Consider the following 17,950-nt stretch of genomic DNA (forward strand, 5'->3'; position numbering starts at 1 on the left):
TAATTCTTTAACATCTACTCTGTGTTGTATAAAAGACTAAACACTGAGAATCCAGGGAATGATCAGTCACAATTCTGCAAATTTCAGGTAAGGTCGTGAAAGAATCCAGACATAAAGGCAATGATGACATTAAGTACTTTTTCTTCAAAGATGTCATGAAGTGGAATCGTTCATATAATATAATGCTGGCTTTGGTGGCCAAGACCAGAATTTATGTGTTTATCCTTTTTATTTAAAAAAAACCCTGTATTTTAATAAATCATAGCTGTATTTCACTTACTACAATTAAAAAATGTATACCATAAACTACTCTAGTCATTGATTATGCCAGTGAAAACTCTCACTCCTTCCTCCCTCACATCAGCACTTTTTATTCTTACTGTGTCATGTTTCTGTCTGTAAGCCAAAATATTCTTTAAACAAATATTCCAGCCCAGATATTGTTCCCTCTGCATAGCATGTCTCTCAAAAATTTATAGAAAAGGTATATATCGCCAAAAACTATCTCAGGAAAGTTTTCTCAAATCCCAAACTATGGGATATCACACTCTTATATGTATGATAATTATTTTTGGTGTTGTCTTTAATTATTATAATAGAGCATATTCTCACTCCCCACAGTGCCCCTGAGCTAACTTTACAATATTAACCATTTTTCACACATGTTGTATGTGCCATAGCGTTTAGCATGCAGAAAGTGCTGAGTAAGTATTTACTGAACTGAAATGACCCAACTGATTGTGCAATAAGCAAAAATAAAGCTTTCACTTTGTTTCTGAACTTAAAAAATCAAACATTAATAAAAGAGTAAATTAATTTTATTGACTGATGAAAAACTAAAGTGATAAGAAGTATGGACGGCAAACAATAATCATTTAGTTCTGCTGGAATTCTATTTCTCTTTTCACTTCAAGCCAAAATAACATAAAATTATAGACTGTTAGTGAGCCAAATGTTTTAAATTTCTTCAACAAAAACTGCATAGTTTAGCAGTTGCACAGCATTTTATATATACATTTTTGTAAAACCCTGAAAATTTAGAATTTTCAGGCGAATGTAATCACCTACACTGGTCAGATTCAGAGTTTCTTTTCCCTTTTCTGCCACCCTGTTTAAAAAAAAAAAAAAAAACAGGGTAAACAAATTATTTAGGAAATATTTTATGCACATTTTCATTTTAAGAATATATGAGAATAAAGGTATTTTGGGTTATAAAAAGAAAGAAATGTCTTTTTTGAGTTTGTTGCAAATTTGTGCATACTACTGAATAATTTTTACAAATATTAAAGTTATAGAAAACATTTACTTAGTATTTACCACTATAGACAGGTACAAATGTTAATAGTTTAAAACTATTAACTTGCTATTTAACAAAAAATTAAAACAAAATACAGGCATCCTTTCCAAAGTCTCCCAGGCAGAAAGTGATTTATCTTGATGAGAGGTTAAAGCTAGTGCTAACCAACTTTTACCAGTGGCTTTCAAACATTTTTGACTCTGATACCACATTAATGAATGCAGTTTTATATTATGACATAGATACACATTCATATGTACATACAAATCCATTTATGTGTGTATATCTATACAAACACGTATACATATGTTGAAACAAAACAGATGTTTTTTTAACTGCTCCATTTGAAAAAATCTGAATGCCAGCTTGCAAATGCAGATGAAATAACAGAATTAGAAAAAAAAATTACTATTTTCTAACCACCAAGATAATAACAGATACAAAGATCATGAATGAATACTAAACTTTTGGGTGAAAAGGAAAGGACACTCACATAACCTTCACTTCACACATTAGTATCTATTAACTACTAAGGAGAAATATAGCTTGACAATGAAGATATCTAGGAGATACTGCTATACACAAGTTATATAATGGGACAAATGTCATGTGGCTTCTCTGGATGTGATTCAGTAGCACACACACCACATTATCTATGTAGTATCAAGGAATTTTCTAAATTAATTATATAGCAATATCCTTAACATTTTCTAAAATAACCTCAACATTTTCTATAACGTATGTTAATGAAATGATCAGTGTGTTTAGTGAATAAATTTTTGCCTAAGAATAAAATAGAGCATTTATTCTCACATTGTATCTAATACAAATGTACTGCTTGTGATTAAAAACACTTTCAAAATTATAAAAGCATACCTGGTATTTGGCTAACTCTGCTTGTAATACTTTCACTTTAGATCTTTCTTGTTCTAATGCAGCATGAAGTGAGGACACCTGTAACCAAACACTCAATTAAAAGACTTTCTTGGTCATTTAAGGCAAAAAGTTTTGATTCTTAACACTTATTCTCAATGATTATTTTTGAAAACTAGATGAAAACATCAGAAGAGAACTCCCCCTTGACCCATATACACAAGTTAAATTAGGCATTTTACTCAGCCGTATATTATAGACAGAACATGCCTGCAGTTCAAAGACAAGACAACAAAATAAGGATGGGGGGGAGAAAATCAAGTCCATGAATAAAATAAATTCTATCTGTCCTATTTCTATATTTATAGTCCTTGTCAACTAAAACATAACCTTATCGGCCCTCATTTTTCAGGACATACTTCCCTCCCTTAGCACAGTAAATAGAATCTTCATTCATTAGTTACCTACAATAATAATGAAGTATTATAAATTTTATCACTTTCATTCAATGCTTTTTGGGCTATATTTTTTGTTCAGTCAAGCTTTGTGATTCAAGACTAAATAGCTTAGGAAAATCAGGATTGTAGGTATACTTCAGTTATCCTTACCTGTATAGTTAGCTCATTTTTGATACTCTGTGATTCATCAACTTGTAGAAGTATTTCTGCTTTATCTTTCACTGACAAAAAAAAAAAAAGAGAGAGAAACAACAGTATTAGACTTTTCACTCAAATTCTTTAACAATACTTTAGTGAATTAAGACACAGGTGCAGCTAGGCAAAGATTGATGGTCCTCCTCATACTTAATTAAGTGTATTTGTTGACCCTATTTAGCTCTTATTTTTCACTAGCAAATTCTTACTTTTATTATCATCACCATAGCAGTTTTTGTTGGAAATTTTGTATTTTACATGACAAAATAATTATACAGATATGCTGACAAAGTAATTATACAGATATGATGAAAGATAGTACTTTCCATTTATACTAGAGAGGTCAAAGACACAAGAAAAAGAATTTCACATAGGGAAAAACCTTCCTTGACTCATGGTAATGACTGATATACAAAAAACTAATTCTTCAACTTTGAAAATAAGCTAGGAAAAATTGGAGACAAAAATATAATAAAATTAGTAAAGGAGGAAATGTTCAAATATATGAGTACTGATAACACCACAGCACTACCAATATAATGCTGTAATTTAAATTTATTTTTTTTGAAATTTAATATGATGTGCCATAAGGTGAAATGCTGTCATGAAACAAATCACATTTCCCTGGAATCAACTTGGGAACATTTACAATTTATATTTGTTACTCCTCCATTCCCAGAATTATACATACTCAGTGAGAACAAGTGATTTTTAATAGTTATGTAATATTTCAATTACAGTCAGTTCTTCTATAATCCTTTTGAAAACATGAATTTGTTGCAACAAGATTGATAATACTTGAATTTTGCATTTGCTAAAGTAGAATTTCATAAATAAAGAAAACTGTACCCATACACACACCTCATGTATCTACCAACTATCTCAGTTCATGTGTGTTAAAGAACCACGCCAAATTTCCATCCTTTCATCACTTCACAGTAACATACAAGCTGCAACTCTTCTGAAACCTTTTTATTTATTTATTTATATATTTTAAAAGATTTATTTATTTTTATACAAGAGCTGGGGTAAAGGCCGAGACGTGGGAGGGTGAGAGGATTCACCAGAGACAGAGTGGGGAGCAGAACAGGCAGACGACTGAAATACACTGCCTAGAGGAGCAGCGGGCACAAGAGGAGAGTTCTGCCACACCTTGTGGGAATCTCCCTGGCTGGCTGGGAATTGAACCTGCGCTGCAGAGGCTGCAGACAACTTCACAGCGCTGCACTCAACCCACTGCACAACCAGGGAGGCCTTTTTTAAAGATTTATTTATTTATACCAGAGCTGGGGTAAAGGCCAGAGGCACAGGAGGGCGAGAGGACTCACCAGAAGACAGAGTGGGGAACAGAACAGGCAGACGGACTGAAAGCACTGCTGAGGGGAGCAGCGGGCAAGACAGGAGAGGCCTGCCGCACCATGTGGGTATCTCCCTTGCCAGCTAGGAATCGAACCCACACTGCAGAGGCTGCGGACAGCTTCCCAGCACTGCGCTCACCTGCTGCACCACTGGGGAGGCCCTCTGAAGCCTATTTTTACAAGCAAACTTTGTCTTCAAGATAAAGGGTCATGTTTATTACAGTATTTATATGTTTAAGCATTTTAACATGTATTAAACTTTACTAGTTATATTAGTTGCCCATCTCTAATGTGTCACTATGAAGTTTTTTTGTTTTTTTTTAAAGATTTATTTATTTATACAAGCACTGGATACAGTCAGAAGCGCGGGAGGGTGAGAGAATTCACTGAGCCAGAGCGGGGAGCAGAACAGGCAGACTGACTAAGTACACTGCTGAGGGGAGCAGCGGGCATGGCAGGAGAGGTCCACGCGCCATGTGGGATCCTTGCCAGTGGCTGGGGATTGAACTGGCGCTGCAGAGGCTGCTGGCAGCTTCGCAGCCCAGCGCTCAACCGCTGCTCCAGCGGGGAGGCCCAACTATGAAGTTTTTGAGTGTTGTTTGCTATTCATCCCTCTCCCTATAGAATTTGTGAATATGGGATTTTGCAGAGATTGGTGATTTTTAGTAACATACATTATGACAGAACTGACTAGGTACACTGACATTATAATGCCAGCATATGTATACTCTAACGTACTGTGAGTATTTTTCATGTAATGTTCCTACATAAAATTCTCCTAACTGAAATATTATACTATGGTAACTAATATTACTTAATGGTAACCAATTTAAATCAATTTTTCTTACTTTTTATTCCTTAAGAAACATTTATTCTGACATATTTGAAAATCACTCATCCAATCTCCAGTGAACCTTTAAATTCTTCAATTAGAAAGACATCTTGTAAATAATTATTTCATTTTTATAATTTTGTTTTGTTTTTTAATAGTTAAGCTGTACAATAAAGATATAACTATAAAGTATAACAAAGTTATTAAAAAACATTTGACTCTACTTCAAGACTATTTTTTGTTCAATGACATGATTTCTGGTTTTTACTCATATTACTTGATAACTATTAAAATATATTTTACATTTTGGTAGGATAATTCCATTTCCAGTAATCTTCACATTTGAAATAATTTTGGTTGTTGTTTACTTACTCTTGAAGGTAAGTTTCACCATTTTTTAATGCAATGAAGCACTATATTTGGGATTTGATTAATATTTATTAATGGAGAATGATTTAGTACACTAAATTTTGTCTATTCAGAAGACTTTCTCATTTATATCTTTACCTTTTTAAAAAAAGATTTATTCATTCAAGAGCTGGGGTACAGGCCAGAGATGCGGGAGGGTGAGAGGATTCACCAGAGACAGAGCGGGGAGCAGAACAGGCAGATGGACCAAAACACATTGCTGAGGGGAGCAGCGGGTGCGACAGGAGAGGTCTGCTGTGCCATGTGGGTGTCTCTCTGGCCAGCCGGGAATGAACCTGCACTGTAGAGGCTGCGGACAGCTTCACAACACTGGGCTCAACCCGCTGCACCACTGGGAAGGCCCTATATCTTTATCTTTCATGGTTTATAATTTCCTTTGTGTAAATGTTATATTAAAAATTAATATATACGGGCCTCCCCGGTGGCACAGCGGTTGAGCACTGGGTTGCGAAGCTGCCTGCAGCCTCTGCAGCGCTGGTTCGATCCCCGGCTGCTCCCCGGCCACCAGAGGAGGGTCCCACATGGCGCGCAGACCTCTCCTGCTGCCCGCTGCTCCCTTCAGCAGTGTATTTCGGTCCTTCTGCCTGCTCTGCTCCCTGCTCTTGCTCTGGTGAATTCTCTCACCCTCCCGCGCTTCTGACTGTACCCAGTGCTTGTATAAATAAATAAATAAATCTTAAAAAAAAATTAATATATACTTCCTTTGCTGTTATGAATGGAAATTTTTCATGGAACTGTCATAGTAAGCCTCACTAGGTGTACATATTCAGGAATGCAGTTGATTTGGTGGGGGGGCCTTAAAATGTAAATTTAATAACTAATAATTTTTTAGTAATTACTCTGGTATTCTGCTTGTGACTTATTGTAAAAAGTTTAGCAAAAGTATGAAGAGCAGACAAGATGAGAGAAGGAAAATCTAAATAATTACAAACCTTTCTGATAATTATGAATTTTAGGTATTTGTTTTGTTTTCCCTCTAAATAATTTATAAGAATTTCCTCTAATACGGGGGCCTCCCTGGTGGCGCAAGGGGTTAAGTCTCAGCACTATCAAGCTATTAGCAGTCACTGCAGCTCTAAGTGGAGGTGGGGGAGCTGACCCACATGGTGCAGCAGACCTCTCCTATCTCGCCTGCTACTCCCCTCAGCAGTGTATTTCAGTAGAGCCACCAAGTCTGCTCCCCAGTCTGCCTCTGGTGAATCCTCTCACCTCCCCACCAATACCTCTAGCCTACACCCTCTTAGTATGGTAACTAACAAATCTTTTTTTTAAAAAAAGAATTTCCTCTAATAATTTATAAGAATTAAAATTTCAAGAGTTTCTCTTGAATATTCATAAATAAATCCTAAGTCATGAACTTGTATCATATAAAGGTGCTGTAAGAGTGACTTGTAATGATAAAATTACCAGCAACAATCCAGTTTGTATCACTTTGGGAACCCTTTTTATTTTGTTAACTTGATAAATCACATACCTTGAAAAATTATGTTCAAATTTTTTTTCAGAAAGTTTTTTATTCTAAAAACATAAATCACTTACTTTCACCTTCTTGAAGCATTTTCAGTAACTGTGCATTTCTTGCTTTTACTTCTTTATATTTTGCCTAAGGATCAAAGAAAAAAATTAATTTTTAAAAAGTATATAGTTTATGATTTACTAACAATTCATGAAGTTATGAATTCTAGGCTTGTTTAAAGACAAATTACTTTTGAAAGAAAAAGAATGGAGGAAAACATATTCATAACAATCTACTACTTATATTAAATCCCTGGTATAATTACAGAAAATAATATTATAGGAGGTTGGGCCTCCCACCACCTATTATAGGAGGTGGCACAGTGGGTTGAGCCCAGTGCTGCTGCATGGGTTCGATTCACGCCCGGTCAGGGAGAGTCCCACATGGAGCAACAGACCTCTCCCCTGCTACTCCCCCTCAGCAGTTTATTTCGGTCCTTCTGCCTATTCTGCTCCCTGCTCTGTCTCTGGTGGATTCTCTCACCTTCCCGCCTCTGGCCTGTATCCCAGGACTTGTATAAATAAATAAATCTTTAAAAAAATATATTATAGGAGGTTGAAAACAAAGGAATGACAAAAAGTGGAGAAAACTCAGCATAATACTAAATTTTCCTCATGTGCCTTTCTCTTTTCTTTCTCAAAATCCTTATACAACTCAAAATAATTGGATGGAAAAAAAAAAGGTCCTGGTATAGCTCTATACTAAGGTTGTCCAAAATTATACTAGAATTTTTCTATTTGTCCTATAACTGTCACTGTGCAACATGTGGTTACAAACTGACTAGAAATGTGACTGGTGACTAAGAAAATGAATGTTAAATTTTATTTAACTTTTAATTTAGGTAAACACATACAGCAGTTAGTAAATTGTACAACACATTTCTTTATCTTAGTTAAGGCTTTACCAATTTGTTATTTCATTAACTAAATATTTTTAATTAAAATTTTAATACTTGGCTATTCATTTGCATAATTAATTTTGGGAGTACTATTTTCCACCTCAACATGTTCACATATTTCACTCACCTCTACCAAAGCCCCAAATACCAGTACACTATCACATCTCCCACCCATCTCCCTCAGGCAACCACCATATTTCAGTTACTTTTGTTGTATTTTGCCACTTTGTTTACATCCACAAAGCTCTATCTCTAGCTCAAAACCTTTCATCCAAGACTTATGTCAACGTACATGGTGGCAGCTCCTATGCTAAACTTTAGGATCTAAAGTCAGTATATGAAACAAAAATTGCAAATGGGCAAAATTACCTGTGAAAATTCTTTATTTTTTTTGAAAGATTTATTTTTATTTATACAGGAGCTGCGGTACAGGCAGAGTCGCAGGAGGGTAGAGGATTCACCAGAGACAGAGCGGGGAGCAGGACAGGCAGAGGGACGGAAGGCACTGCTGAGGGGAGCAGCCTGCGAGACAGGAGGGGTCTGCCTCACCATGTGGGATTCTCCCTGGCCGGCCAGGAATTAAACTTGCGCTATGGAGGCTGCGGACAGCTTCACAGCGTGGCGCTCAACATGCTGCGCCACTGGGGAGGCCCCTGAAAATTCTTTATATTGCCCATAAAAATACCATATATAATTTTGGATATACAATTCTGAATAGTAATTGTATCTATAAAACATAAATGTATAGGATACTAGGTAATTTGTAATACAGGCAATTTGTAATAAACAACACAAATCAGAGTGCCCTTATTAGTATTTTTAACTTCATGAAAAAGAGAGCACTTTAAGTTAAATATACCTATGCAGTGACTCCACCATGTCCAATTGCATCCTGAATATCTATGCTTTCATCACAGCCATTTCAAATTCATCATGTCCAAGATGAAATCTATTAGTTACCATTTCCTCAAAACAGTTCTAAACATGCTCTTCCTCTCACACTCAATATACCTGTCAGGTGTTTTACCAGACTATGTTCATTCACTTTAGGCCCCAGTTATGGTCATTACCATCCCATGAAACAATTCTCAGGTCACTTCCCTTCTAAAGACCTCTGTCTAAAATAATCTAAAAGTCTTCAAATTCTAACCCCAGATAACATCTCCAATCTCACCTATAATTTCTTTAAATGTTAGTAACAATGCCTTTTCCTACTAATATATATATGCTGCTCTCTGTCCCTAGAAACACTATCTTTTCTATGAAATACTTACCAGTTTAGAAGAACAACTTATTCATTCCTGTTTCTGTGTTTCTGGAACACTGTGAAATCTCAATTCTACATTGTACCTGCAATTTAAATATTTACCTTCTCTATTAGACCATGAATTTATTGCTAAGTTAACTTTGTACTCCCTGTGCCTACATATGGTAAGTGCCCAACAAAAAGCAAATGAAAATGTAAATGACAAAGAAACCTAAAGCATGTGTGTGGGTATGTCCCAACAATGTTTTAGTAGGGACGATTCTGAAGATATGAGCAGAAGAGGAAGAGAAATGTACTAAACATCAGGGTTGGAACTTGATTTATTTTTTTCCACTATTACATATACAGGACCCAGGAAATTATCTAAGATAAGACACTCAAAAAATATTGATGAGCAATAAATATTAGTCAAAAAAGAAAAATGCTTGAAATTTAGGGGATTCCTTTTAACCCTCAGGAAGGAAGAGAAGGATTAAGTAGGTTTATGCTTAAAATCTATGTGTACATAACAAGTGTTAACATTGTTTCTCCATTGTGGAGAAAATGGAACTTCTGTGAATTGCTGTTGGGACTGTAAAATAGTACAGTTGCTATGAAAAAAAATTTGGCAGTTCCTCAAAAAGTTTAACATAGAATTATTATATGATCCAGCAAGTCCACTCTTAGACATAAACCCCATAGAACTGAGAGCAGGGACTTCAAGATACCTGAGCAACAATGTTCACAGCAACATTCATCATAGCTCAAAGGTGGAAACAATTCGAGTGATGAGGACATGAATGGATAAACAAGATGTAGAACAGACATACAATGGAGTATTATTCAACCATAAACATCTGCTAAAATAAGATGAACTTGGGAAACATCATACTAAGTGAAATAAAATGGACACACAAAGAAAAATATTCTTTGGTCCCACTAGAAAAAGTAAATTCATAGAGATTAGAGGTTATCAGGGCCTAAGAGGAAACAAGTAATTGTTTAATGGATAGGGAGTTTGTTTATGGCGATAAAAACGTTTTGGTGGTGGCTACACAACCTTGTAAAGGTAACAATGCCATTAAATTACATACTAAAACATGGCTAAAAAGGCAAATTTAGTGTTGTATATTATAAATTTAGTGTTGTATACCATATCATAAATCATTATTCAGATTTTATTTCATTAATAAATTGAAAAACCTAAATAGCAGAACTCATATAGTAAACATATTTACATAAGAGAAAAACAGAAAATACACAAATATGTAGATTTAAATTTAACAGTAAATAAATACAAACCTCCCATTGAGTGATCACATTTTTCAGCTTCTGGATTTCAGCATCTTTCCTTTCAAGTTCTAACTTTAATCTTTCAATTCTTCCATCTTTCAGAACTACTTCCTAAACAGAGAAAAACACACAATTTTAGAACTAAGCTACTTCTGTCAATTGTGGCTTACAATAGTGAAAAGTCTAAGAGGAAAAAATCTGATTTTAATTCATTTTGTAAAGCAACCTTAAACAGTTGACTACATTTCCACTTCAATTTTATATAATCACAATTGTGTACAATACAAGCAGATTAATCTCAAACTACAAAAATAACCTAGAACAATATCAGGACTTGAAAATTGATATTTCTGTACAGGAATAAGCATATTAAAAGTGTTCTGTGACAAGCTACTGGTCTATCTTCAAACCCCAAAAGAACTGAAAACCTAGTGAGAAAAAAACAAATAACAAAAAACCAAAAATATTTCTTCTTTGTATCAGCAATTAACAGGTAAAAATTCTAACTAGAAAAATCATATCCTCCCAATAGCAATAAAAAAAAATCACTAAGACTAAAACTCAGAAAATTTCAGGAACCCTAGGGGAAACTGTACAATATTGAAAATAACAGAACAAAGTTACATTTGTAATGGGAAGAGTAAATATTAGTAAATATTAACCTGTAAATTCAATCAAATTCCCCTCAAATTCCAATAGGATTTAAGCAAGATAGTCATTCATCTGAAGAATACAGGGTGAAAAAAAATTAATGCAATGAAGAGGGATTTGCCTACCAAATAATTATATAGCATACAGCAAAAATAATTAAAATAGAATGGTCATGGCACCTAGCTTAACAAAAGCAATGTAGTAGAAAAGAAAGACCAGGAAGAGATTTAAGAATGTGCTATGTGAAATACACTACAATGTAAATACAATACTATGAGCTATAGAAAATAAAGGAAAGATCACATCCAGGCATTCTGTTTTTGGTGGTTGAGGGAGGACATGGCATGTGAAATGAACTTTGAGCAAAGGTCTAGGAAAGAGCCAATATTCTGTGAAACGAGTGCTTTCCTAACTTAGTTCACTATATTTTTTATATTCAATATTGCTACATATAACTGTAACTCATTCATTTCTCCTATTGATTTCATTGCTCCAGACAAATGAGTTTTTTTTAGAGATTTATTTATTCATGCATACAAGAACCAGGGTACAGGCCAGATGTGCACGAGAGTGAGAGGATTCACCAGAGACAGAGCAGGGAATAGAACAATCAGACTGATTGAAATACACTACTGAGGGGAGCAGTGGGCAAGACTGGAGAGGTCTGCCTCGCCATGTGGGTATCTCACTGCGGACAGCTTCACAGCACTGTGCTCAACTGCCTGTGCCACCAAGGGAGGCCAAACAAATGAGTTTTGAATATTCTTCTTGAACATGTCTCGAAGGTTTAATCTAGGTTAGGATTTACAGAATATACAGTCTCTGACTATCTTCAACTTTAACAGTTAATAACAAATTGTTTTCCAAAGTGGTTATAACAATTTGTATTACTGCTAGTAGAGTTACCAGTATTCTATGTCTTTACCAATAATTTGTATTGTCTAATTCCAATCATTAGCCTTCACCTTCCTTCAGTATTTTTGTAGACAATGAATGAAATTAATATTACCATATACAGATCTTACTTAACTTATGATGAAGTGACATCCCAATAAAACAATTATAATTTGAAAATGCCCTAAACTGTAAAACCTGCAAGCTGACTATAAATCTGAGGTATACAGTAGGGGTGGGGACAGTAAAGGGGTCAAAACAGGGAAGGATAGAGTACAAGGGACTGTGGTAATGAATCAGAGGTGCTGTGGTGGTGGAACAACTGGGACTACATCCACAGTACAAAATGTAACTAACACTGTATAAAATGTAACAATGGCATAAGAAAAAAAAAATTTAAAGACAATATCCTAAACTGAAAACATATTTATGTACCTAATCTATCAAATATCAGAGTGTAGCCTAGCCTAACTTAAATGTGCTCAGAACACTTACATTAGCCTACAGTTATACAAAATAATTTCACCAAAGCTATTTTATACTTGTTGAATATCTCATATAATTTATTAAATACTGTACTGAAATGTAAAAAACAGTCCACAGAGTATCAGCTGTTTACCATTATGACAGCATGGCTGACTGAGAGCTATGGCTCACTGCCACATTTTAGCATTAAAAATTCAAATTATGGTTTCCAATGTATGCATATTGCTTTTCAACTATCTTAAAGTTGAAAAATTGTGCTGAATCACTGTAAATCAAGGAGTGTGTAAAACTTTGTTCTCTGCTCAAAAGCATTAAAAAATTCTTTATTGGGGCCTCCCCGGGTGGCTCCGCCAGTTGAGCGGAGCGCTGGGAAGCTGTCTGGAGCCTCTGCAGTGCAGGTTCGATTCCGGCTAGCAGGCAAGATACTCACATGGCGAGGCAGACCTCTCCTGTCTCGCCTGCTGCTCCCCTCAGCAATGTATTTCAATCAATCTGCCTGTTCTGTTCCCCGCTCTGTCTCTGGTGAATCCTCTCACCCTCCTGCACATCTGGTCTGTACCCCGGTTCTTGTATGCATGAATAAATAAATCTTCAAAAAAATTCTTTATTATCTACCAACTGAATCATAAGTCAGGTCTTTAAATCCTCCACAATTCTTTCCAACCTTTTACCAATCTTAGACTATCCTTCTCTGTGAACATTTTGTTTTAATTGGTTTATACTTCACTGCATCCTTTCTCTTATTCCAGATATTCTATTTCTTCATTCTCACCTCTGCATGTTCAAATTCTACTACTTTCTTCCAACTCAATAGCTATTTTCTACTAATATGGAAGTCATCTCTTATTCCTACCATTTCCGTGAATTACCATGACACTTTATCGGTACATCCTTTATTGGACTTAAAACTGTCTACCTTGTACAAAAATAATTATTACATGAATACTGTGTACAACATGCTCTGCTAAACATTTTAACTCATAATTATGTTTTCCTAATAGTGCATGAAAAGCAAATAATTTCATGCCAATGAAACACAGCTGATATGCTGCAGAGCTACATTTTGTTACAAAGTTTTTGTATTTCAAAGACTGCTCTCTACTATTCTGCAGTCACTTTAGTAAGGTCATTAATACTACTTAATCATTTAACTAAACTTGTATATGCCCAACTATTTTACCAAGAATTTGAGGCCTCTAATTATTTGCTGAAATATATTAATATTCTCTCTTTCCAAAAATTATCTTGTTTAAAAAATAAGAATATATGAGCTACAAAGGGGAAAATCATAATGAGTGAAAAAAGAGGAAGCAAATATGCTAACCATAAATGTCAACAAGGTTACCTGAACTGCACAAAAAGTTGATATTTAGGACAAGCCAGAAAAATGTTAAATTTTTCAGTGCCAGAAAAAGCAAGGATTTTTATGTGGAATAATATTATTTATAAACCAGTCTCACTAGTGCACTGGAATAAAATGTCTTAAGATGTGAGTTTTTTTGTGTTCTATATAATACAACACAGTGTTTAATTTGTTGAAGTATTAAATTTGTCAGAGATAATGCCCACTAAAGAGAATAAAATGATGGGAAATATGGTTTTAGAATTTGAAATAGCCAATGCAGTAATTTGTCAGTCAAGAAGAAAGGAATCAAAGGACTGTTGAATAGCAATGATATGGAAAAATTTACATAGCACGGACCTTCAGAAAAGAATGTTAGCACTGTTTTTAAAAATATTTTTCCAGCAATACCTGGCAGTCTAGAAATTAAATTAGAATAAAGAAGGTAGACAATAAATGCTGTGATAGCCAGTGCTGTGAACTGACAAGCAGGGAGTAACAGAAAGTCAAGTAAGTAAGGGAAAAACAGTACTGGACACTGCTGAAATTATTTACACAATTCAGACTGGGATAATAAAGCTACTAACAAAATGAAAGTCACTATCAGGTAAAGAACAGGTTTATAGTTTAAGACAAAATAAGACAGAAGACTAGTGGCTTTGGTGAGAAAAATATACACGGACTCACAGGTTTCTATATAATGAGATCTTTTAAACAATATTTTCAAATGTGATTATTATTCTTTGCTCTTGGGCCTTATAACAAGAGAACAATAGTTTGCAATAGTTTACACTGGTCTATAGAATAAAATTCTACTTTCTTAATTTTACAAAGAAAAGTTTATAGTCTAAATCCAACCTACTCCACATTCATCTAATTCTTTACGTGGATACTCAGTCATAAGGGCTTTCATAACTCAGGGTCTTTATTCTTTCACTTCCCGTAGGTTGTAAAGTCTACATGCATTTATCACTTCACAGTTATTCATCATTCAAAATCCATCACAAAAATAACCTTTGAAAGTTACTTAAAGAGTAGTATATTACTCTTTCTGCTCAAAAATCTTTATTATTCTATCTTTTAAAGTCTTCATTATGCTGAATGATATTCACTTTACAGGTCTATGCCCTCCTATCCCCACTACTCTGAATATCTAAGGGTAAGATGGTCTGATTCCCTCTCCCCACACTGGTATCCAACAGAATCTAGCATATAGCATATGTTCAATAAATATTCATCAATGAAGTACTTCATACTTTTTAATACACATACTTATATACATGAGAATGACTAAAAATATTCTAATGTGCTATATAATCATAATTGAATTCTACTTCTTACTTTTTTGTTGCATTTTAATTTCACTGTAACTTTAAGAGAATTTCTATTGTACATGCCTGGTTGTGTTCGTGAGGTGCACAATTATCTGTTCCATTATATTCTGAAAGCTGTTCTCTTCTTTTTTCTCTAATAAGTATTTTATGAACATCATCTTCCAGTCTATTGAAGAATCCTCCATCAGATGATAAAGTCTGGGAAGAACTCAAGTCCTGTCAAAAATGAATTATTATTTACTATTATTCAACACAAACATTTAAGCATTTAACAAACCTAGTCAGCTATTAGAGGGATAGAAAATGAAGGAAAAATGGAAACTAAGAGACAATCATCTGATCTTTACCCATCTCCAGAAGATAAAGAGTATAGCCATATTTTCTTGTGTCCTTTACTTCTTCATATTTTGAATTGGATATTGCTGACTGAAAAGGTTTTTTACCTAATATCCTAGAATTCACCCATTTAATGTACACAATTCAGGGCCTCCCCGGTGGCGCAGCGGTTGAGCGCTGGGTTGCGAAGCTGCCCGCGTCCTCTGCGGCGCCGGTTCGATCCCCGGCTGCTCCCCGGCCACCAGAGGAGGGTCCCACATGGCGCGCAGACCTCTCCTGCCGCCCGCTGCTCCCCTCAGCAGTGTACTTCGGTCCTTCTGCCTGCTCTGCTTCCCGCTCTGGCTCTGGTGAATTCTCTCACCCTCCCCCACTTCTGACTGTACCCAGTGCATGTATAGACAAAACAAACAAACAAACAAATAAAATAAATAAATAAATAAACATGCCTCTATAAAAAAAAAAAAAAATAATGTACACAATTCAAAGTTTTTAATATATTCACACAACTGTACAGCCATAGCCGTGATTTTTTAACAGTTTCATCACTCCTCCCCTCTCCAATAAACTCTGAATCTAGTACTAGTCATTCCCTATTTCTTTCCTAAAATCTCCCCCTCAGCTGTCCCTAGGGTAAATTACTTTCTATATGTTTAAATTTTTCTATTCTGGTACCTGAAATGAACGGATATATGGTCTTTTGTGACTAGCTTCGTTCACTTAGTAAAATGTTTTCAAGCTTCATATTACAGCACGTATCAGTACTTCATTACTTACTGCAAATAATACAGCATTCACGGAAACTCCACATTTTATTTTCTCCATCAGCTGATAAGACATTTGAGTTGTTTCTACCCTTTTGGCTATTATGAATAATGCTGCCATAAACATTCATGCACAAGTGTTTGTATGGAAATGTTTCCAATTCTCTTAATAAACCTGGAAGTAGAATTGCTGGGACATACAGTAACTCTGTTTAACTTTTTGATGTGTCTCCAGACAACACTGGACCATCCTGTTCACAGGTGGGCAGCTGGGAGTTTCTGCTGTCTGGTGAGGCTATGTGCAGGCTTCTGTCAAATTTAAAGCATATCCCCCGGTTGTCCAGTTGCTGTTAGGTCCACATGTCCCTTCTACAGGCTTGGCATGATGCCCTAGATATCCCAACTGCAGGGTGAAATTGAGCTATCACGTTATGGTTTTTCATTGAGTTCTAATGTGGGCAAGCCTCAGTCTTTTCTATCATAGATCTCAAATAGGCAGTACATACACATGATATAAAATCTAAAATTTATATTATGAAAATTAACCCTTTCTCCTGCCCCTAGCCGACAACCTCTTCATCTCTACTATTTGGTAACCACTTTTACAACTTTGTGGGTACTCTTCTTGAGTATGTCTTTCCCAGTATATTGAAGATTTGAACTTTTAGACTTCAAGATATGATGATCATTAAAATTTTGAAATCTACTGAATGATACTAGGAGGAAGGCCAGATAAAAATGGGACTAAAGAAAAAGAAACAGCTATGAGATACTCCATCTAGAAGCACTGGTATTTACAAAGGCAACACACTAAAATTTAAAACAAAGGAAACAACATTAAGGAACAAATAATGTTCCTTGGCAGGTGTAATTAGTTGAGGTTTTAAGGAGTATGTATAAGTACTATCTATTATTCATATTGCTTGATTAGAATTCTCTTGGGATGTTTTGACCACACTGTAGAGAAGAAGGATGGGCAAGGAACTGGCATAGCAATGGCAACCAACGTCTCCTGGACATTTAATGAAGAAAAATTAATTATTCCCATTCTCCACTCCTACAAGTGTCATTTGCATTCTAATTGTTTCAGCATGAGAGCGACTACAAAGAATTGGGACTGGAAGAAAGCACCAAGATTAAGAACACATAAATAAAAAAAGGAATGATGAAACTAACCTGAGAACAAGTTTAGCTAGCTGCTACAGGAATATACAGGTGGTTCAAGTACTCTTTATCACTCAGCAATAAACTAAAAAATCTTTTCTCCTTTGAATTTTATCCAATAAATATATGATTTTTAAAAAAGGAGAGCTGAGATGTATAAGGTTCACTACAGAAGTTAGAATTTTAGGGAAAAAAATCTCTTGGTATATATAACATGTTAAAGATGGAAATAATTAAATCAGCTATTGAGCATACAAAGACTAGTATATTTTCTGGAGTAGAAAGCACATCTTTTTTTAAAGCAGAACTTGGAATTTTTTTCAGACTTCTTTAAAGACTATTTCAAAAATAAAGCCTTTCCTAAATTCCTTGAGCAACAGCATAACAATTTCTACATTTAAATATTCAAGCCTCAGAAAGTAATACCTCTAATGAAACAGAACATAATTTTGGTATACTTTCAACAAGTGTCAAAAGATAATGTTAATCACATGTTCTTCTGACCTATTTATTTATTTATTTGTTTGTTTTATTTATTTTTTAGATTTATTTATTTATACAAGCACTGGGTACAGTCAGAAGCACGG

The 17,950-nt window shown here is 35.0% G+C and overlaps 1 protein-coding gene across 2 annotated transcripts in view; it reads right to left on the reverse strand.

The window, feature by feature from the left end:
* Positions 1–803: 803 nt before the first annotated feature.
* The window catches only part of GKAP1 (G kinase anchoring protein 1), a 62,880-nt gene continuing 45,733 nt past the window's right edge, over positions 804–17,950 (reverse strand). For both annotated transcript variants that reach the window (XM_054689537.1, XM_037494910.1), the window contains exons 8-13: positions 15,166–15,318; positions 10,405–10,506; positions 6,982–7,045; positions 2,779–2,849; positions 2,174–2,251; positions 804–1,108 (exon numbers count right to left, since the gene is read on the reverse strand). In XM_054689537.1, the coding sequence (XP_054545512.1) occupies positions 1,061–1,108; positions 2,174–2,251; positions 2,779–2,849; positions 6,982–7,045; positions 10,405–10,506; positions 15,166–15,318 (516 nt within the window). In that variant the 3' untranslated portion in view covers positions 804–1,060. The remainder of the gene's footprint in view (positions 1,109–2,173; positions 2,252–2,778; positions 2,850–6,981; positions 7,046–10,404; positions 10,507–15,165; positions 15,319–17,950) is intronic.

This window comes from Talpa occidentalis, unplaced genomic scaffold (assembly GCF_014898055.3).
Source record: "Talpa occidentalis isolate TD23 unplaced genomic scaffold, MPIMG_talOcc4v2.1 talOcc4.7, whole genome shotgun sequence".
NCBI classification, from domain to species: domain Eukaryota; kingdom Metazoa; phylum Chordata; class Mammalia; order Eulipotyphla; family Talpidae; genus Talpa; species Talpa occidentalis.